Source organism: Pelobates fuscus, chromosome 8, assembly GCF_036172605.1.
Source record: "Pelobates fuscus isolate aPelFus1 chromosome 8, aPelFus1.pri, whole genome shotgun sequence".
Taxonomy (NCBI): Eukaryota; Metazoa; Chordata; class Amphibia; order Anura; family Pelobatidae; genus Pelobates; species Pelobates fuscus.
In genome coordinates this window covers 124,672,270-124,696,285 of record NC_086324.1, presented here as the reverse complement: position 1 = coordinate 124,696,285, position 24,016 = coordinate 124,672,270, and the positions used below count along the sequence as shown (strand labels likewise).

The 24,016-nt window shown below is 39.1% G+C and overlaps 1 protein-coding gene across 6 annotated transcripts in view; it reads right to left on the bottom strand.

Annotated features, from left to right (window-relative positions):
* Positions 1 to 24,016, bottom strand: part of MRTFB (myocardin related transcription factor B) — a 285,293-nt gene that overhangs the window by 6,764 nt on the left and 254,513 nt on the right. For all 6 annotated transcript variants that reach the window (XM_063430294.1, XM_063430295.1, XM_063430298.1 and 3 more), the window contains 6 exons: positions 22,757 to 22,904; positions 20,063 to 21,019; positions 17,731 to 17,889; positions 13,886 to 14,047; positions 11,176 to 11,313; positions 4,094 to 4,154 (listed from right to left, as the gene is read on the bottom strand). In XM_063430294.1, coding sequence (XP_063286364.1) covers positions 4,094 to 4,154; positions 11,176 to 11,313; positions 13,886 to 14,047; positions 17,731 to 17,889; positions 20,063 to 21,019; positions 22,757 to 22,904 — 1,625 coding nt within the window. The remainder of the gene's footprint in view (positions 1 to 4,093; positions 4,155 to 11,175; positions 11,314 to 13,885; positions 14,048 to 17,730; positions 17,890 to 20,062; positions 21,020 to 22,756; positions 22,905 to 24,016) is intronic.

Here is a 24,016-nt window from a genome sequence, read left to right as displayed (position 1 = left end):
CCAGAACACTCTTACTTACCTTCCCAGCAGCTCCCTTCAGCTTCCCTGTCTAACTCTCGCGGCCTGTGTGCCGCCTGGTAACCCGTGGCAACAATCTGACAGGGATTTAGACAGGGGAGCTGAAGGGAAGGTAAGTAAGAGTGCGCTGGGCCTCCCAGGACCGCCGCGGGGCCCCCAGGACCCTGATGGCGACCCTGGTCTGCATTAATCGGCAAAATATCGGTATCTTTATTGGGCGATACAGATATTGCTGAAAACACAGAATGTCAGCCAGACCGATAATCGGTTGATCGTTACAAAATTCCATGAAATTGTTCAGTAAAAATGTACTTAGGGAGCAAAATAAGGCAGTCACTGCAGCAGGATGGTTGCTCCTGGAACTATCCTGTCCGTCTGCACAATATGTTATTTATCTGACATTGGATTACCCATTCATGGCTCAAAACATCATTATCAAGCAGGGGATCAGCGGAAGAACACAAGGACAATGGCATTTTGGCAATAGCAGGTCTTTGTTGGTCCCATTGCAAATGAGCGCAGTCGTGGCTGAAGCTGCAGGCCAAATTTAATATAGAAGCAGTCTGATCATCATTTAATCCTCAGCTTTGAGACCACAAGGCAAGTGAAACCGAACACTCTTCCAGTAAGGGTCTACAAAGTATTTAAAGCGATGTAATCACCTATTATACCTGATAAACCAGAACTAAGATAGATCTGAAAGTGATGGCCTTTATATTGGAAACCCAAAACCTGAACGTTAAGAAAAAGTAAATGCCCTGACAGGACATATGCCTCCAAAACAGTCTGAGCTGTTGAGTCTGTAACCTACATATACAAAAAGGCTTGATTTCAAAGGTTGGTGCTGGTCTTACTAGAGCGCAAAGCAAGCTTGGTGAGTCCTAAGCCAATGATGCCAAATGTAGGCACTGCAGCAAACTATCCCAACCAGAGATTGAGGATCTGAAGACCATGTGGTCTACCCTGGTCATTCAGCTGTTTCTGAACTTCATTACCATATTTGACAGGGTACTCTGTGCTAAGCTGCAAATTAATTAGAACAAATGAACAACAACACAATTGCAAATACAAGAAACTACAAAAATGTTATGTAAATAAAAAAATATTCTAAACCAATGATGACTTGAAAGTTTCAAATTCCATTCCATATTCTCTTTTATTACTTCATTGGTGTCAAATCAATCTTTAAATCGGGAAGCTAGTGCATTAACTGTAACCTTAGATAGAATGTATACATATCAAGCCTAATACGCATTTTTGGTGATGTACTTAAGGGGACTAAGACGACAGGGACACTGCACTCAGGCTACTTCAATGAGAAGGTGGTCTGGGTGCATCACTTTAAGGTACTTACTTTTCAAAAAGCTATACAAGGGTTAAAGGAGCGCTTCTATAATCAAGTTTATACATAGGAAACAGGGTTACATTTGCCTACTCAATTCATGGTTTAATTTTCCTTCAGCTGTTGCTTATTTAAGTTTGGCTTCAGTCTCTGAGTCAGCAGCCAAAATGCCTGTAACATAAGTCTGCCATTCTCCTATCAACAAAGTTACTTCATGAGAATGATTGCACGGGAAGTAAAGGTTAGTTTCTAGGCATTCAATATCTATGTACTTCACAGCATTTCACAGAAATATTGCAGCTCTGCAAAACGAGGGCTTTAATTTAGTTTTGACAAGGGTATTGTGAAATCCAGAGTTTATTAACGGTTTACTCTTAATTGGTGAAGAGTAATGTGGGCATATCTGTAAATTGATCTGACCTATCTGGGCTGGAAAATCAAAATGTTATGGTGGGAATAAATAACTACTGGCTGAAAAATAGCACAGAGATTATGCCTCTTCCAAACAAGAGTGTCACGCTTATTAAATTGCAGTAATACCATCTGATAGTTTTATACCCTAGACAGGGGTCAAAGTTCAAATTGGACAACTTAAGTATTCCATGGGCTGCTCTGGAGATCTTGATCTAATGACAAGACAAGTTTCAACCATCACTATAAAGGTATCCTTTTTGAAGCTATTCTTTTTTTCTCAATAATTTATGTATTATTATTTTTTATATTATATAATACATACAGAATAAATAAATAAAAAAAAGTAAAGAAAAACACATAATTTCTACATTAGATTAAATTTCATATTGTATGTATCAGCAGCAATATTAAGCAGCACTACGACTCTCCAAAATTATACTTCATTTCTAGCATCATCGTTATGGGTGGAAGTGTCGAGAGTCAGAAGTCTCCCACTTCCATCACAGCATAAATAAACAAATACATATAAACTAACAAACATATAACAAAGTTGACCAGCCTATCATTATCATTCATATTTTACCACTCAATTCACATTAGGTTAGATTAGATTCCCACTCTTCTAGAGATTCCTAATTGATATCACAATATACTTTCCAATATTGGATTCTCAAGGACCTTTATCCAGTTATCCCAGATCTCATATTGACAGATATTAATACTTAAATTGGAGGCTATTCCTCTTTCCATTTTACATTGAGTAATAATAGTTGCCTTAATTTGCGGCCATGGATCAATTGTTGTCTTCTTCCAATTTTTTGCAATAGACATCTTAAAGGCCATTAAAGCCTGAATCAACAGGCCATTCTTGCCTTTAGTTAATTGCGGAAAATTTAAGTGTAGAAGCAAATTGTCTGGGGTCCAGATATGCGTGGTATCCAACAATCTATTTATGTGCCCCAAAAATTGAGCCCATGCTTCCTTAATTGGTGCACAATCCCACCATATATGTAGTTCATTTGCCCCCTCATTTCCACATCTCCAACATCTAGATGTCTCTGCCTTCGAGAATTTCTGAATCTTATTAGGAGTCATATACCATCTATTAAGTATTTTAAAGTGTGCTTCCCTAATATTTAGACAGTGTATCATGGAATAAACTGTTTGAAGAGCCCTATACCAATTGCTTTATATCAAATTTTATTAATAAATCTCTTTCCCATTTACTTTTAGCTATAGGATGAACAGGTCCTTTTATAATTTTCATAATCTTAACACATCTAGTTAATATATTAGTATTTTTCTCTGAGTCTATCAAATCATTTAATTTAGATAATGAAAAAGACCTCGTAATACTACCGAGGGAACTTTGCAAAAAACTTTTAATCCTAATATAATTAAACGCTTGTGAGTATGAAATACCATATACTCTTTGTATCTCAGCGAAGGAGATGATCTTCCTATCTACTAGTAAGTCTGCTAATTTTTTAACTCCATGTCTAGTCCATTCGGACGTATCCATATTTTCCATCCATATCTCCAGGTTTTTAAAAGTCAGAGCAGGTAGAATTTTATTTTTCAAATCCAATTGGTTTTTGAAGTAAGACCAAAACTTTAGGAGGGGTTATCAAGTTATCAGTCAAGCATCTTATATATTTGATTCTGCTATTGTTTTTTGTAGGCCACATTAATCCAACGTTATTTTTGAAGCTATTCTTAAGCGTCGGGTGGCTATGGGCAAAGGGGAGCATGGGTACCTCACTGCCTCCTTTTTTATATGGCATTACGTGTTGGCCAGAACTGGGTGAGACCAGCTCGGGCATATGGAATGAAAGTTAGAACACTGCAATGAACATTTTGAAACAGCGAACACTGCAATGAACATTTTGAAACAGCAAACACTGCAATGAACATTTTGAAACAGCGAACACTGCAATGAACATTTTGAAACAGCGAACACTGCAATGAACATTTTGAAACGGCGAACACTGCAATGAACATTTTGAAACAGCGAACACTGCAATGAACATTTTGAAACAGCGAACACTGCAATGAACATTTTGAAACAGCGACTTGGGATAGTTCACCTGTACTACACTCACCTGTACTACACTCTACAATTACTTTGCCATTGTTTGTTTTGGACTGTATGGGAGTTCTTAGCGCAAAGAATATCAAACATACATTGAGGACAAGTGCTAAACATATACAAGTCCGTCATTATATAGGAATTATTGGCTAACAGTTCAACCGATAGATTATATCACACACCTACCAACGCTGTTCATTTTTATATTACAAAATTTAAATATACCTTACCTCCACTTTTAATAAGGATATCAAACAGATCATCCATCTGCTGGCTGTGTGCATTGGAAACCTACAAAGGATTAAAAAGAAAGACATTTTGATTTAATGTAGCATTAAACAATACCACGCCCTTCTTACAAATATCTACATGAATTTACAGATTATTTTTCATGGTCTTTGAATGAGTGATTATCTTTACAATTTGGGGAACGTAGAGGCATTAAAGACGTGGACAAAACATAGCACAAGTAAAGATACACTGTAAAATAAGATTTCCAAGGTCTTCTGAGCAGGGAGGGCATTATGCATGCATTGATACATACAGATCAGTAGAGAATCTGACTGATTTTCTTTGTACTATATCAAAAAGCAAAATGCTGAGTTGTATAATTTTGTATTTTTCTATTGTTGCAGTATAAAAAAAAAAAAAAAAAGTCTAATAGAAGGATCTTACCTAGAATTGAGTTTCATTGTAGTAAGCCAAGCTAAACTAACAAGGTGATTTACTAAATAGAGAATTATCGGGAATTCAAGACAAATTTTACATTTAAGGCCAAAATATCCAAACTGGAAGCATAACAGACTTTCCCCCCAGAATTCTTCTAGTTTGGCTATTTTGTCCTTAAATTTTAATTTCTCTTTGAATTTCTGTCAAGTCCCACATTATTGAATAATCCTGTGTGTTAGGGGCTATTTTCCATATCTATAATCAGCAAGGATCTAAATCAAAGTAACAAATATACCAAACGAACAGTATATACTGCATTATCCAGCAGCATCTGACCTGAGATTAGAAACAACAATTTTATCTACTGCTAATAGAGTGAGTAAAAGTGATACTGTATGTGCTCAGCTAACTATTTAATCTCAATAAATTGATTATGATGCCTGGAGACCTCTTGCATGGTCCCTCCATTCAGCCTTAAATCATTTTCACGTGTCACATATCACCTACAGCCTGGCTCCTACTGGAGGTAAGCTGAGGCAGAGACTACACACTTCCCTCTAACCATACCAGGAATGTGAACTGAATCTGAAAGTTGATGCTATAAGGCAATGGCCACTGCTCATTGCTGCTCAGGTTAATGCTAATGTGAAGGATATTATTTTTATCATTTATATAGTGCTGTGCTAAGCTCTGCTGAAATGTATAATTATAAAGTGGGGATATATAGCAGCACGTACATGAGAAATAAAATGAATTTGACAGGTGCAAGATGTGAAGATGTGAAATATCTGTTGCAAAGAGATCTGTTGCAGTGATGTTGCAAGATGTGCCCTGATTTAACTGTTCTCTGTATTAGAAAATAGGTTATTCATTGTTGGCATCTCATTCTATTCCAAGGAGGGTTATAAAAGAACACTCGCATTAGGCCCTCCCCTTACGGAAGCATTGCTTAAATGCTTTCCTATGGGAATTTTACTGACTCAGTGTGTCCTCATGCAGAGCGGGAGGACGTCCTGCATCAGTATGGCGACCACAGTCGATTAACCACAAGGAAGTACCTCTAGTGCCTGTCTGATTGACAGCCACTAGAGGCAGTCTTAGTCCTGCAATGTAATCATTGCAGTTTCTCTAAAACTGTAATGATTTACATTGCAGAACTAAGGGGGACAGGGACATTCCACCCAGACTACTTAAATGAGCTGAAGTGGTCTGAGTGCCTTTAGTGTCCTTATAATGTTCCTGTAATTGCAACACTTACACAGGCAAGCTGACAGTGTGCCACTCCCAGACCAGGAAAAAGTATCACCAATCAGGAAGCTTACAGAATATTCCCTGGCAACAGTTCCATTCATGACATGTAGAAGATAATCAGAACTGTTGAATAAATAGATAACAGCCATACCATACCTGCTATTGGTTTATTCATTGCCCTTGTCACAGTTTAGTGAATGTGGCAGAGTACAACAGTCCATGGCTTGGAGATGAAAGCCATAGAGGGGATATAGGGAATGTCAAGCACATATTGCAGACATACTTTGTTTGGTCAGAGGTGGAAGTATAGCCTCTTTTGACAATCTTATGGCAACATGCTAAATATGCAGAAATGTTTGTCTACAATGAGACAGGAAAGGGTGACCTCCTTGTACCACAACCTATGCAATGAGCAATTGTTGTTATGGTACTTTGAATACCCCATTAAATATGCATGTTGCTTTTCATTTTTGAAGAAGAAAATCGCTTCCAGTTAACAGAAGTTTCTAATAATAAAAAAAAAGTCTGAATTCAGCAACTTTACTATATGTATATTCATTTTTTTTAGCCATAATATTTTAACATAACACTGTGTATCGCATTGTTTAATGTTTCAACAAACCAAAGAATATGCTGCATTACTGAGAAAGTTGCATGATGCCAACTTTAAAGAACACTTCTACCCACCATTATAGCTTCAGCTCATCGAAGTTGTTATGGGGGCAGGAGTGTCCGGGAGTAGTCTTACCTTCAGAGGTTAAACTGTTTTCCAACAGTTTAACCCGAAGTTGGTCCTGTGGCACCCACCCACACCGGCTCCCCAGCTTTCTTCCTGTTTGCTACCATAGCGTGAGAAAGGTTTTACTGGGTGGCTGGTGATATACTCAAGTTAATCTCACTCTAAAGAGCCTACCATAACAGATACACTTTCAAGATAACATTGTTTCTGTAAAAGAAAGTAAGAAGACTCTTAATGTCTTTTTTTTATGTATTGCTTCATTTTTTGAGGATGATGTAAACGGAAGGAGAGGAGATTAACAGGCTACACTGCTCCCAGAGAGAGAGTCCTCTGAATGTAATGCTCTCTATGATATAGGGATGGGATAATTGCTTGAATCCAGCTGCTACAGATTGGCTGAGTTTAAAAGATTACTCCAAACCTTATTTTAACTTTTATTATATTTGTTTTAAAGTACTTATGTTGAATTTGTCACTTGCCCCCCCTTCCCCCTTTCCCCCCACATATATTTTTTCCTTAAAACCCTATAAAATAAAAATAAAAATACCTTTAAACTTTCCTAAAAACCATGCAGGGCCAAGTTCTTCACGTTCGTTTCCAAGCCCAATCCATCATCACCCTGTGTCACTGCTTCACTATCGGAGGTCCAATCAAACGCAAAAATTTGATTGGACTAATTTCACAAGCTCAGGGTGCATGTATGGATAGTGCTCATTCTGAGCTGAGGAGGAAAGGGAGTGTGGGGTGGACGTAAATGTGGTCAAAAGGAGGATAAAACCAAAAACAAAACTAAATTGATGATTGCACTGGCTGCAAGGGAAGAAAAACTTATTACAACCATCGCCAGCGTGCAGTGCATGCTGATGACAGAAGTAATATTTGCACAGAACAGAGATTCAGAGTTCCAGTCTGCCTAAGCACATGTGCCAGAGGTGCAACTATACCCCGGCAAAAAATATTTCTGTATCTACTTGAAACGCTACACATACAAAATGCTTGTTCTACAACAACTTCTAAAACCAGAAGTACTCATGGAGGATGGAGTAACTCTTTCAGATGAGGATGTTCTATAACAGTCATTGAACATACCACCCATGCACTACACCTTCGCTCGAATGTAGAAAAGGCTTTGATTACGGTAAAATATCCTATGATATGCTTTAAAAACAATTAAATGCTAAATGTGTAACATGTAGATGACCCATCTTTTCCAGGAGATACTTGAAAATGAAACACAATCCCTCTTCTACCAGCAACATGTATACATGAATTAACATTGTTTTACATTGCAAAACAAATCCATAAATCTCAACTTTCCCAATTGCTTCAGCTTTGGTTCTCTCCTGAAGAGAAACAGATTTCTCTGCAAGGGTTCCATTATCATCTGGACTTTGGGGGTTTATGCATTAGCAATATGTAATGCTTTGTACAGTATAAATGAATTCTACAATTGTACATACTCAATGCCTACCTACAAACATCTTTAGGGAGCTAAAAAAGTGAACCAGATTTCTTACAAATACCTATAAGAAAGGGTATTTCACCATTTATATTTATTTTTGTCCCAACATTTATAGAAACGATCCTAAAATATATATATATTTTTAATTCTTTATTTTTCTTGTGCAATGAGTTGACATTGTTGCAGACAGTGCCACAACAGCTCATATATGCATAACTTCATTAACATTGATATGACATAGGTAGGTAGTGCACATTTTTAAATAAAAAAACACTGGAAGTTCTGCCAGTAATCAATAGAATATGCAATGTGTTCGGTTTGAGTGTACTGGCAGGTTAGTAAGGTATACAAAGACAACATACAAACTATATCTACTTCGTGAACTAAGTATTGTGGGGCTTATTAATTTTGCTGAGGCTGCGAAAGTAGGAGGGAGACCCATCCTATGGGTCTAGGGTGAAGAGACAATGGTCGTGTCCTTGAGATTAAAAGTAATGGTGACGCAGGTCTGTCGGGGGTGCTAACTATTAAATTAAACTCAATAACCACTGAGCGTTTGGGTGGGGTGGGGGGGGGAAGGAGGTTTTGGCTTATGCAATGTCCGCTTATAAGGACAGATCCGAAGAGGTGTGCAGGCATCTGGTGACAACAATGTAAACTAAAAACAAACTTAAACAGTGCTAAGCGATACTCTAAGATAATAAAAACATAATTATCAAGCAAATGGGACTGGTTAAGGTGCCAGTCCATCCCTGTGTGGTTGCAGGGGTTCCCTCTGTGTACAGTAGGAGCAACGGGGAGTCCATCTCCTCTTCAGGCAGTATCTGCATTGGGGTGAGGAGTAAAGGGTACAATTTTGTTCACGTCCCAGGTGTGGTTCGGCCAGGTAGCACCATCTAGAGGTGAGGTCAGGCCTAAGTCCCTTACGAAGGCTGAGGAAAGAAGCTGGTAAGTGCGGCCTTCTCTGGTATAGGAGATATTCGCCATTCGTAGGACCCTCGTGGCTGGTTGGAAGGCTCGTCTCCAGTCTAAGGTGGATCGACATAGATCTTGCAGAAACTGGAGCTGCATTGTTTCGGATTGAAGTGGTGTTATGTTTTTTACAGCTTCTTGGGTTGTTAGTTTGGCCCGAAGTGCAAGGAAGCGTACCAGGATGTCTCGGGGGTCGCAGCCGGAGCCCTACTAGACTTTGCGAGGCGGAAGCATCCATCATTTGGATGACCCTTGCGGAGCGTTGGGGCAGCAGAGTAGACAAGAGTCGCCTAATTAGATGAGGCAGTTCTTGCTCATCAATTGTTTCAGTTATACCTCTAATTTTGAGGTTTTTGTGTCTCTGTGCATCATCTAAAGGTATCAATTCTGATCTGCATGGCTTTGTTTGTTGCCAGGAGTTGTTGCATCAGCTCTTTGGTGCTTGTCTGCTGTTGTGTGATGGAGCAGATGTTGTCCTCTGTAGCCTGTACTCTGGCAGTGACCACTGTGATATCTTCCCGTATTATGTCTAAGTCAGCATTGAAAAAGGCACGGATGTTGTTCATTAGTGCCTTGATGTCTCCCTTGGTGGCTGGGGCGGTCAGATCTTCCCCCTGTTGTGGGGAGATTAGGCCCTCTGTGTGGGCTATTTCATCAGGGGCATTGAGGGTTTCTTCCTCAGAGGAGGAATAGCGTGGGTCCGGCTGCGCCGCCATTTTGGGCCCAGGCCGCGGCTGCAGTAGGATGCTGATGTCGCGGGAGCCTTCCCCTGCGATGGTTCTGAGCTTTTAAGCTCTCTTCCCTATGCTGCTGTCATGTGCCAGTCACTAGGTCAGGTAAGTGCAGGGTAGAATGCCGGTGAAATCTGGCTTTTTGAGCTGTTAGTAGCCGGAGCTCAGCCGACATGCGTCCGCTCTGTATCCAAGCCACGCCCCCATATTTTTGTTTTTATACTTATATTTGTCTGAAATATTGCAGGTTGAGAAATACCATATAATTCCAACAGTTGCATTCCGCAATATATAAAACAAATATTAAAAAGGATAAACTTTACGCAGTACTGAAGTAAACAAACACAAAGAAAAACCTGAATACTAAAATGTATAACCAGGCCTTAAAGTAGCCCGACACAACATTATTAGAATAGTATTAGACCGAGTTTAGGGACACAGAAATTACGTGATCGATCAGGCAAGCCGAGGGTTAAGGAATAGAAAATGGTCGGGGTCAGAATACAAAAGAATCAATATAATTAATGCACTGTTGGATAACCATACATATATATATATATATATATATATATATATATATATATATATATATATATATATATATATATATATATATATATATATATATATATATAGCCTTAGGAGGGCATTTATTGGCTATGCACAGTCATGTAATACCAGAACATGCGTGCACATTTGGTACACTAAAAGGTTCAAGGAAGGCAGAGCTATATATTGGCCCTATATATCAAGGACATTTGTACCTGCCACTTATACCTGCACTCCACATTTTAGTGCTTTTTATGGACTTGAATAGCCATTAGGCTATTGGACTTTGCTTCTTTCTCTTTGTTTTTTAAGAACAGTCCTTTGTTTTTATAAGTATTTTACATCCAATAAATTCATTACTTTTTAAGAAGAATCTACTTCTCTGTTGTTCCCGAGATCTCCAGAACGACCAAAGGAAGGACAGGGACGTCCTATTAACAGTCCCACTGCAACACTCATGGGAGCCATATTAATTTATTTGGCTCCCGGCTTGTGAGTACATGATCTTTACCATCTTCCTATTTTATTACATTTACTGTATTACACTATAAGGTTTTATGTTCTTATTTTAGGAAGTCCCAAGAAGTGTGATCCACCATTGTATGTATTCTATTTGTTATTTTTAGAGTGGTTTGAGGGGTCCCACTCAGGTGGTTACAACAGTTCTGTTGTCGCACTGTATCACGTTATCTACTGTATTTGTTACTAGTTATATATATTGGCCCTGTTTTGCATCGGCTGACGTCTGTAATAACGTGGCACCAGAGGAGACAGGAGCAGCACCAGCCGCGCGAGGATGCGCCGCTTCAGGGTGCATTGCATGGGCACTGTGACAACAGCAAAAGCACAATATGAAAAAAGGAAGAAAAAAAACCCAATATTTATTCTTTTTGTAAATCTCCAACACACTTGAGAATGAGGAAAGATTATAAAACTCACCTCTGTATTAGAACCTTGGATGTTACGTGCTTGCTTTATGGCTTCTTCATACCGGGGAGGATCTTTGGATTTGGTTGTGGAGTTATTAAACAATGACTGATGAACGATAAATGTTTGGGAAGGGGAATTAGACTTTGCCTGCAGAAAAGAAAATTGTATACGTCAAAATTAAAAATAAATTGTTGACATGGTTAGTTAAAGTTATGGCACTAACTGAGAGCTGATGTTCCATCCACAGAGGACAATCACATATTATGCTCTGCTCCCTGCGCTACGAAAAAGTTTGTCAGTTTAGAGGGGGATTAAATCTAATCCAGTATGTTTCCCTACCACGAGACAAATTTAGTGGGTTTACCTCCTCGAGACTCTATAGTCTTATACACGGACGAGTCTGTTACGACCGAGTTGGGTATTATCTTACCCATTCAATTGGTTCATCCCAGATTCCTGCATAGATCCCAGCCCAGACCTAGGGGAAATACACCCAGGATAGTCATAACGAAAAATTAACCCACCTGAGGAGAGGCACGTAGCGCCCATCCTGTGACGACCACCTCTTGGAAGACGATAAGTTGCATAATGCAGGCCCCACACCATACACACTGATATCAGAATACCCTTAAGTGGGTGGGATCATTATCGGGCACCCAGACAGGAGATCTATGTCCGGCCGTGGTCCCCCCTACTCTCAGACTGTGGTCCTCCCTGACAACAATTCTTGGTTTTGCCACCATAAAGGTTTTAGGTTGATGGAGCCAATAGTAGGAAATTCTTGCTTCATATGTATTGATCACGTAGACTCAAATGTATGTAATTATCGCATAACTACTATGATCTGCTTCAAATGTATGGACACATACCTTGATATCATTACTTCCCTTTCCTGCCCGCCTCCCCCTTTTTTTTCCCCATTTCTGTACCCCTTGTCCCGGTTTTATCAAAACAATAAAATATTAAGTGGGGGAAAAAAAAAAAAATCATCATATGCTGGCTACAAATGGGCAATACGTGGAAGGATACAGTCTAGATAACTAAATATTTGTTTTGTTTAATATAAAAACAGGCAGAAAAAAAACAAGTATACAAAGGAAAGAGTACAAATAAAAGTTAGGATCGAGAAAATAAATGACAGCATAAGTAAAAAAAATAATAATCTTCGAAACAGAGGAGAAATAAAAAAACAAAGTCAGAATAAGAGAAAAAAAAAGCCAACTACAAATAGGCAAGACAGAGGGAAAAATACATACAAAAAAACAATACAAACTGAAGGAAGAACCAAGTTAAAGTGAAGGGAAAGAGTGAAATTGTTAAAATACCTTCACTAATGTTTCATAACAACAAAACACTGATATAATTTACAAAGGGGTACACTACCCCTTTAAATATTCACTGGGAGGGCTGATAGAATAAATGAGGGTGGTTACTTAGTGGGATCTTTGCATTGTTCATCGTGAAAAAGGCAGTAACGCCGAAACCAGTGATTGCCTTTACATTCATATGCATTATTTGGTTTTATAGCCATTTGCCTCATGTTTTATATTGTTGTGTGCATTTCATATCAAACAAACAAACAGAGGGTTATCGAATATTATTTTCATCCACATTTTGGGCAGAGTTGGTGTGCAGCTTTCAAACCTGTATAGTGGAGAAGTCATCCCAAAAGGCACCTTTGATCAGCTGATTATACCTGTAAACTATTTCTAATTTAACAGAATTCTTATTGACCATTTCCAAATGTAGTTTAGCAGGCAATATAATAACTATGACAGCTGTCACATATAAATGGGGATACCCGAGAGCACTCATCACAGAATGAGGCGGACACTGCCACCGACTGACTTCGCCAGCAGAAGTGGCCTAGTTCCTGCATTCCCTGGGCATACACCCGGCCCCAAGCTCCGAGTCTTATTCTGCACATAGCTGGGATGTCGCCAACATCACACCATTCACCCCAGCAAGGCCCACAGCTCCAGAATGAAGAGGCGTAATAGTGCTTCCCAAGCCAAATGTGGGCATGTCAGTACCGGACACTAAGAACTCACTACTCCTTTAGATGCTGCCAATTTATTAACGCGTTGAATTGTATACTCACATATATTCTTTGCTCATTCTCAGTTCCCCCGACCGTTGATTCACATGACGCAACTGTTCCACTGACAGCACAGCGTCCCAACAAGGTTGACATCCTCCCCCCATGGCATACCCACTACAGAGAACCACAGCAGAGCCATATCTGAAATAGTTCAGGCCTACACCGAAGAGAATACCCCAGGCCCCCCAGACACCGGGGTTAAGGAGCAGTAATACCATATACACCCACACTTCTGCCACAGGCCTCACCAACACGAGGAATAACTTGCAGACATGCACTACAACCCAAACAGGCTCCCGTTCTACAACATAAAGCAGGTAGACTGACCCCCTCCCCATACTAGACACTCACCTGCGTATGCATGGTGGCCCTGGCGAAGTTTCCCCCTCATGCACTTTAAAACACACGCTACGCTACATTAAGCATATACCTTGAATTTCTACTATTTTAAACAAAAAGTGCAAACTTAAATATGCCATAACACTGTTTGTAACGATCGATCCTGATGGTGCTGTTGTGGCGATACAGGCACTGTTGTACCTACCTGCATATCAAAAAATAACCATGACAACTGTATGCATTATTAATACAGAATCCACAATAAACAAATAATCTGACCTCATGAAGGTTGGCAGGGCCATTCTGCACAGGGACAGCCTGGGTTGTTTTCGGCTGCTGAGGACTAGTTGATGACACGCTGCTGCTAAATATCGGCGTATTTGCAGTAACTGGTGTTGGAGAGTAAGAAAACACATTGCTTGATGTTGCAGGAGGGCAAACCTACAACAAATAAAAACAATACCTTTAGTGTAAATATAAAATAAAAATATATAAAAAAAGACAAACTCCTAAATATACATGATTTTACCAGAAACATGGCAGAGATATCTTTACTTTGACATATGACAGGATCACTTTCCAGTTGCTCCGAATTAAGACATAATCAGACGGGCAGAAGGAGTTCTCTGTAACTCCTGGTAATAAGCTCCCAGGAGCAAGTGTGCACTACAGCTGCTTTGAAAAAAAAACAAAAAAACAACAACCTTTTCCAATAACCCCTTTTTTTAAATAAAATAATCCAATATAATAATATACTTAATAGTATAATGGGGGGAAATGATCCGATTAGAGAGATCTAGAAACATCCATATGATTATGGATCATATGTACATTTGATTTCTGCATTTACACTGTGCACTGCAGAGCCCGAACCTTACAGCAGCACCAGACATACACGTGGGAGTTTCACTCTCTGAAAGCAGCTGCTAAATACAACTGCAATAACTAATTCAGTACCTTTCCAAAAACTAATGTCAGGATAAAAGCTGCCCAAACACGACACAATGTGATTCTCTCTCACCAGTTCCTTTCCCATTATATCACCAAAAGGAGGGGGAGCTCCCATCAATCTCAGGCAGACTGAGACATGCATCTTCCAGTGCCTACAGAAGATTAAAGAAACCCTAGCCTTAACCTTAAAGGTCTAACTTAGAAACATAGAATGTGACGGCAGATAAGAACCATTCGGCCCATCTAGTCTTCCCAATATTTCAAAATACTTTTAATTAGTCCCTGGTCTTATCTCAAGTCTAAGATTAGCCTTATGCCTATCCCATGCATGCTTAAACTCCCTCACTGTGTTAACCTCTACCACTTCAGCTGGAAGGCTATTCCATGCGTCCTCTACCCTCTCAGTAAAGTAATAATTCCTGATATTATTTTTAAACCTTTGCCCCTCTAATTTAAGACTATGTCCTCTTGTTGTGGTAGTTCTGCTTTTTTTAAAGGGACACTATAGTCACCTTATACAGCTTATTTAATTTGTTCTGGTGAGTAGAATCATTACCTTCAGGCTTTTTGCTGTAAAAAGATATACTGTTGTATATCCACTTTTTACTCTATCAATAAAAGGACTTAGTCCCCAATTTTATATTGGTGTGGACATTCCTTTTTGAGAGTTGCGGAGCACCACCTGCACTTTGGAAGGGAGTGGGATCCCTTCTAACTATCCCACAGGCGTCTGGACTGAGCCATTTCCAATTGGCTCCCTCCTTTTGAGTACTGAGTTATATACTGTATGTTGAATTATTATTATACAGTACAATATTGCACTAGGTGCTTGTACACTTTTATCTCCACAGTTACTCCACCTACCTCAATACCATCATATTTAACCCTGAACCGAATCATTCCACCCACTGTATGTATATGATTTTTTGCTGTAAACACTGTCTTTTCAGAGAAAATGCAGTGTTTACATTTCAGCCTAGTGATAACTTCACTGGCCACTCCTCAGATAGCTGTTAGAGATCCTTCCTGTGTCATGGCTGCCTAAAATGCATCCAAACATTCAGTATCTCCTCCCTCTGCATGCAGATACTGAACTTTCCTCATAGAGATTCATTGATTCAATTAATCTCTATGAGGAGATGCTGATTGGTCAGGGCTGTGTTTGAATCATGCTGGCTCTGCCCCTGATCTGCCTCTGTGTCAGTCTCAGCCAATCCTATGGGGAAGCAACTTCTGATGATGTCAGCAGAAAGCTTGTTTTTTCTGAGACAAACCGCATGCAAATCTACAGCTTCAGGCTTGAATACAGTAAGAGTTTGCTATATTTATGGAGGCATGAGGGGCCCAGGGGGGCTAGATGGTGGTTTTAACACTATAGGGTCAGGAATACATGTTTGTGTTCCTGACCCTATAGTGATCCTTTAAATATAGTCTCCTCCTTTACTGTGTTGATTCCCTTTATGTATTTAAATGTTTCTATCATATCCTCCCGTCTCGTCTTTGCTTCAAGCTATACAAGCTATATAAGCTATATAAGCCTGGTAAGTTTTATCCTGCAATCCAGTCTACTCCAATCAAAACCAAAACCAGAATATTTTTAAGAAAAAAATGTTTTTGCTCAGAATAACCCTATAGACAGACAGATATAAATAGCAAAAACAGAAACCTTGTAACAAACAGCTTTGCAGAAAGATTGACACAGTGATAAGATATCACATGACGAAAAGTACACAGATTCCCAATACGTTTTGCTCACTGTAACATTCAAAACAATGGCACCGATAATAAAAATTTGTAAAATGCATTCACTGATTCTATAATGTCCATTATATACACGCACGCACGCACGCACGCACACACACTATATACATAAGTCATCCACACACTGCTTGCTCTTTCTCGCAAGATTTTATTTTCTACAAATGTATTTTTCAGTTATAATTCCTTTATTTCAAACACAAATTGACACAGTAGAAATGAAATACAGTATCTCCCTCTACTGGTCGTATACAGGTCAACAATGTGTTTTTTTGTTTTGTTTTTTATCATCCATAAGGTGGATGCAAATCTAGAATCCAGTGTCTATTTCTTAGCAGAACTAAACTTCTAACCAAAAGTTAACACTTAATTGTGTTATATGTGTTTGTGCTATCAGTTATCAATTTCTGAACCAACCAATATAAACATACAAGACTTGCTAGTCCAATCCAAGGAGAAGTCTCCCTAAGGCTGTGATATTTCTTGTGATAGAATAAAACTAAATATTTTGCTAGCTTCTTTATGAAGGCTCTTTTCAAATGTACTCCTAATGCGGTTTGTCCTAATGCTACATAAACTATCCAGCTTAAAACTTAAACCTTCTTATAAAGCATATGAGGGTGGGTGATGATATATATATATATATGATAGATAGATATATTATATGATTGGAACACCCATAAGGTTGAATAGGTACATACTCAGCAAGACAAAAGGTGTAATAACCTATGGAGTATGTTACGAACACCTGTTAATACTGAGTGGCAGCAATACTATATGAGGGAATTCGTGACTGGTGAAAACAGCATAAACCTATTTGCTTCTATGAGATCATGAGCAGTGCCAGCCATCTATTTAGGAAACTAAACTGTTAGGATCTGGCATGAAAGTCCTCTCTATTCCTATTCCCTGTATTCCTTCTATTCTCTATTCCTACATCATATTCCAGCAGGAGGAGGGAAGCTTATGGATTGATCCATTGAGCTATATTTAGCTGCTTGTGAAGAGAGCAGGCCACCAGGTTCAGTGTTCAGTTTGACCCCAATCGCTGTGACTGTATCTGACCTTATTTCCCAGTTTTCTTTTCATTTGTTTCTGTAGTAGACGAGTATGAGCCCAGTGGTTTAGCAGTTAGATTACCGGCAACCAAGCATAAAGAAAATGGGTGATTTGAGGATTTCCCCCTAGATGGGTACTTCATCTTACACTGTTCAAGTTGGCTGCCAACTGAACTGACTGAATTGTGATTCCTAATAGACCAATTATTTAAATGCTTCTATCTTAAAACAGACCGTTTTCCTGTGGTGGGTGGGATCAAAACATTTCCTCTCACTGCAGTTCAAAAGCCCTATACAACATTACCCCATCATCAAAACAGTAAATGTCGAGAGAGTTTAGCTTTCTAGGTCACAAACCTTTTTGGATTGCTGGCTTTGGTTCAGGGCTTGCACTGTGAACTTCTCTTGGGTGACTGTAGAGGCCTGCTTCTGAGCAGGAGGTGCCTGGACCAGAGTTGTAGTTGAAACGGAAGAGGGCGCTTGAGTCAGTACTGGAGGTGGCGCGTGTGGTTGAGCCTTAATGTACATAAAGACATGAAATTAAATTGAATTCCACATTCATTCATCAACATGTATAGTTTATTTCTTAACAGAGACTGCACATATTGTTTAATTCTCCATGGCCATCAACTTCAAGATCCCCCTGCAATCCTCGTCTCAGCCTCCTTTATAACATTTAGATTGTAAGCTCTCACATTTTCCAGCCAAGTACTTTGCATGAAAGCACTTTAATTGTTAGATGTCAGCTCAAAGGCAAGATCCTCTTTTTTATTTTTTAAATAGTGAACTAATTCTGTGTAAATCAATACCATTGCATGCAGCACAAAGGACTCTTTGTGAAAATGCTAAAGACGTTTAGACAGGCCCTCTCTAAGTTTACACAATATTAAGAATACAATGCATAAATTGTATGAGACACACCTAATAGACCAGAGAAGAGATAGTGTGTCTGATGCCATTCATTTTGGACAGTATTACCGTATATACTCGAGTATAAGCCGACCCGAATATAAGCCGAGGCCCCTAATTTTACCCCAAAAAACTGGGAAAACTTATTGACTCGAGTATAAGACTAGGGTGGGAAATGCAGCAGCTACTGGTAAATTTCTAAATAAAATTAGATCCTAAAAAAATTATATTAATTGAATATTTATTTACAGTGTGTGTATGAATGCAGCGTGTGTGTATGAGTGCAGCGTGTGGGTATGAGTGCAGCGTGTGGGTATGAGTGCAGCATGTGGGTATGAGTGCAGCGTGTGGGTATGAGTGCAGCGTGTGGGTATGAGTGCAGCGTGTGGGTATGAGTGCAGCGTGTGGGTATGAGTGCAGCGTGTTTATGAGTGCAGCGTGTGTGTGTTTATGTATGAGTGCAGTGTGTGTGTGTATGTGTGTATGAGTATGTGTGCAGTGTGTGTATGAATGCAGTGTGTGTGTGTTGCAGAGCCTTGGTGGGGAGTGGGCAATTTTTTTTTTATTATTATTTTAATATTTTTTTATGATTAATTTTTATTATTTTATTTTATTTAATTATTATGTTTGTATTATTTTATTTGTAATATTTATTATTTAAATTTTTTTCGTCCCCCCTCCCCTCCCAAATATTGCTCTCAGTTTTGTCAGTGTTCCCATTAGAGCAAAAATGGGAAATGTCTGAATCCTGGTCTGCTGGTGAGCCTTGAGGATTCACTTGGCAATCATTGCTCTAGGTGGCATTACTATTTTGACATTTATTCACTAAGCAGCAACCTGTGGGGAAATTAACACTGAATTTTAAATGTATAGAAAAAAACGAATCCAAGAGCAGTCTACAAAAGAAACATTGCCATTTCCATCACCAATATTTATTTAAAGGAACAATGCATGCACCATAAAAGCTTCAGTTGATTGAAGTGGTTATGGTGCCTGGAGTCAAACATCAATGCAACTCACTTCAACTAAATGATGAGTAGAGATGTTGATCTCCTGCAGCCTGAAGCCCAGCTTCCAATGAAGACCTGGCAGATCAGCATTTCTTCAGATGATATGCCCCACTTCATGCCATTCCAGAAATAGCAGGCATTTTATGACCAATGCCTGCCCTAATCCTTGGCATGAATTGGCATAGTGAGAGGCAGAGCAGCTTGGCCTCAACAATATTGTCTTTGGAGCCTTGGCGTCATGCTGTTTGGAACACAGAATCTCTAATAAATGGTGCATAAACCATTTATTAGAGCAGGGAGGGGGGCTCCTTCCCTGGTGGTCTAGTGGCATTGGTAGTTCAGTGGGGGCTGTGGGGGCTGTGAGAGAGCGTTACTTACCTCTCCTGCAGCTCCTGTCAGCTCCCTCCTCCTCTGCGCCGGTCCGTTCAGCACCTCTATCAGCTCACACTGTAAGTCTCGCGAGAGCCGCGACTTACACTGGGAGCTGACCGAGGTGCTGAATGGACGCCGCGGAGGAGGAGAGATCTGACAGGAGCTGCAGGAGAGGTAAGTTACAGCTCTGCCAGCCCCCACAGCCCCAGTCTGTATTATGGCAATGCAAATTGCCATAATACAGACTATTGACTCGAGTATAAGCAGAGTTGGGGTTTTTCAGCACAAAAAATGTGCTGAAAAACTCGGCTTATACTCGAGTATATACGGTACATTAGTACTGGTCACCTATGTGGATATGAGTTTTTGTAAACAACCGCTGTATATACACCACATACCTGGACCATTGACAGTTGCATCCCATTGGTGGTTTTGATAGAAACTGGAAGCAAAATCTGAGCTGTTGGTGTGGTCAGCAGCGCTTGTGACTGAGCGACCACTGCTGTTTGAGTTTGCCTTGGAGAAGCAACATAAAATTGTTGGATAATATTCTGATGTTCGGGTTTGGCTAAAGGTACCTCCTGCTTGATGACTACAGCATTGTTGGCAATAATACTTGGGCCACTGGTAGAAACAGTGGTCTGTCCCAGTAAATGACAACTTGATACCACAGACTGCTTGGAATTTTGGCAGTCAGTCACAGGGTGCTCTTGCTTGATGTTAACAGTGAAATTAGTCTTGTCCGCATTCAACAAAACATTAGAGCATGCCTGTTGTCCACGCTTCTCCACCTCTAGCTGCATTTTGAGGACTTCTACAAGTTTCTGCTCTTGTTCTAATTTTCTTTTGAGTTCCTCAATTTGTTTTTCCTTCTCCTGGAGCTTACGGTCTTTCTCAGCTGAATCCAAATCTATGTTTATAGTGCTTCCGCTGTCTTCAATTTTTACAGGGGATGTATTCATGAACTGGGATGGCGACATCATGGTCATGATTTCTGCAAAGGTGTCCGTCATGTTAGTGTCTTCTGTGCTGAAGTTGGATTGTTCTGATGGGGCTGGGGACATCGGTAAAGGAGAGTTCATGCTATCTAAGTGCTGTTGGCTGCTCATACTTGTAGTAGATACATCAGGAGAAAAACACTGTGTTGTGGTGACAGAGTTATTTAATGTAACAGCAACATCTTCTTTGGTATTTGCGGCATTTGTGGTGGAGGTGCAAACTGCAGGTGTATTATTTGTTGTGACACCATTATTATTATTAAAATCCTGGTATGGTTTTAGACGTTCAATAAGATCTGTTTTTGTGCCAGATACAGGCAAACCTCTCAGCTTCAGTTCCATTTTTAGCTCAGCAACCTGCAACATTATAAAGAATATAAATATGGATGATTAATATCCTTGTTAACCTTTTAGCTGTACCCCATGGTAATCTTAAAATGAAACAGGTTTACGTGTAAAATAAAGTTGAGCTTATTTGGTGATGAGCAACAGATTGAATCTTATTTAATGAGCTCTGTGTTTTACAAACACTCAATGGTTTGACATAGCTCACCTTTATTTAAACCCCCCCCCCCCAAAAAAAAAAACCCCAAAAGAGCGAATTTATATAAAACAAAGACCAATCATAAATTAATTAGACACCCTACTGTGAATTATACGGTTTATTATTTACCTAAATTATTCATTTAAAAGCGTGCATTAAACATATAAACTAAATTCATTACATTAAAAAACAAAAAAATATGCATAAAGTCTGACAGGGCTATTCACTTAAGTGAGAACTGAAAGTGACTTTAAAATTTACTTTAAAGGACCACTATAGGCACCCAGACCACTTCAGCTTAATGAAGTGGTCTGGGTGCCAGGTCCCTCTAGGATTAACCCTTTCTGAGGTAAACATAGCAGTTTCAGAGAAACTGCTATGTTTACCTATGGGTTAATCCAGCCTCTAGTGGCTGTCTCATTGACAACCGCTAGAGGCGCTTCTGCACTTCTCACTGTGATTTTCACAGTGAGAACACGCCAACGTCCATAGGAAAGCATTGAGAATGCTTTCCTATGGACTGGCTGAATGCACGTGCAGCTCTTGTCACGCAAATTCAGCCGATGACGTTGAAAAGGAGGAGGAGAGTTCCCCGCGCCGAGGGAAAACAGGTAAGATTTAACCCCTTCCATCCCCTAGAGCCCGGCGGGAGGAGGGAACCTAGAGACCCTATAGTGCCAGGAAAACGAGTATATTTTCCTGGCACTATAGTGGTCCTTTAAGCCTGTTTAAAAGAACTATAGTCACTAAAACAACTTTAGCTTAATAATGCAGTTTTGACATACAGTTCATAACCCTGGAGACTCACTGCTAAATTCTCTGCCATTTATGAATTAAATCACTTTGTTTATACAGTCCCAGTTACACCTCCCCCAAATGACTTGCACAGCGTCCCTAAACACTTCCTGTAAAGAGTCATCTAATGTTTACACTTTATTGCACATTCTGTTTTATTTAGCATGTCTTATCTCCTGCTCTGTAAATAGTATTCTGGACACTGCAAGAGTATGTGTGATTAAAGTACAATTTACAGAGCAGGAGATAAAAAAAACTTGCTAAGTTAACATCTGATTGAAAATTAAACTATTTTTTTTCATTCAGGGGCATGATCTGTACCCTAAAACTGCTTCATTAAGCTAGTAGCTGAATTGGAAACATAGCTGACTACAGAATGTTTGCAGTTTGGTACTATGGCCTTAAATGTGAAATTCTAAATTTAGTAAATAACCCTGTAAGGCTCTGATCTGTGCACATTGTACGTTCTAAGGGCCTGGAATATGCTAGTCCATTCTGTTCTTTTTTTGTTGACGAGAATTCATGTATAAACCATGTAGTTCATTGCTCCTGCAGCAGGACACAAATCTAGGTCCCCATGCTATTTTAGTGGTTCCCCACTGGTTGAAACTGGCACAGCATATGAATCATCTCTAAATAAGTAAATAAAGTGTCATTGCCTCCTTCAGTGCAAGAGAGACTGCATAACACTAAAAAGAGACTGATTAAGGCTTTTTAGAAATTTTTTTTTTAGAATATAGAATGGTTTCGGTTACCTTCATGTCATCCAAGTTAGGCGGCAGCGGTCCTGCTTTTTTAAATGGTACATTATTCTGTCTGTTCATGGGGGTGGTAATGGACGTTGGGCCGTTGCTCATATTGTTGATTATTGTATTTCCATTAATTTGTTTATCATTCAGTGACCTTCATAAAAAAAAAAAAATACATATTTCAGGCATCATCATAACATTATGACATTTAGATTGTACAGTGACAGCGACCGTGAATAAATAAATCTAATACAAATATGCCATTAATGAAGTGTTACAATATTAGCTTTATATTATATAGAATAGATAGCTAATCTTATAGCAAAATACATCACATTTCAGGATGTTTACTCATAGACAAAAGAATGCGACATCAGATAAGAAAATATTTTCCAGTCTAGGCTGCTCATACTTTATTTACATATTTGTTCATTAGAATACCCTAATACATACGCCGCACATTTTAACATTCCTTTACACAGTTAGAATTTAATTCAGATACTCACTCTCTCTCTCTCTCTCTCTCTCTCTCTCTATATATATATATAAATATAAAGTCAAGTATTACATTGTAAATGTATATTTTATTGGAAAGTAAACCAGCACTGGCGACGGCATTAACAAGAATGTTAATGTCAGGATGAAAGTATTATGCAATATTGTTTTGCATGACATAGATCTCAAATCTGCACCTGTAAAATAGGCAGTAACTTGTAAAAGCAATGACACTAATGATGGCAGTGTGATGTGAAAGAGAGTTAATAAGACCCAATATATAAAGGACAAGAAAGAAAAGATGACTTGGCCCTGGTGCCTTTTCAATATACTTTGAATTGCCTATTTACAAATTAACTAAACATTATTCAATTTTCAAATATTAAGATTCTATTTAAATAAACAAAGTCTCATGTCTATATATTGAGCTGATTTTAAATCCTACTTTCCACCTTCTCTTTATTGTAGGTTATAAAAAGAAGAGAAAGCCCCAGTCACATGTGACTGGTGAATGTACACAGTTTATTAAATAACAATTTGGAAAATGATGGTGTAGTGCTTTCCAGGGGTGAAAGACAGCAAGGATTAGCCAATGAGCTGTTTGAGCTGCTGTGCAATTTTTTACATAATGCTCAGCCAGCAGGTATGACTAAATGAGCATTCTGGGTAATATATGACAAAACTAAGCAAGTCTTTAGTTCTAGAATAGCTGTAAAAGCCAGAGAAATTAAAAAAAAAACCAAAAAAAAAACCAAAAAAAAAAACATGGGT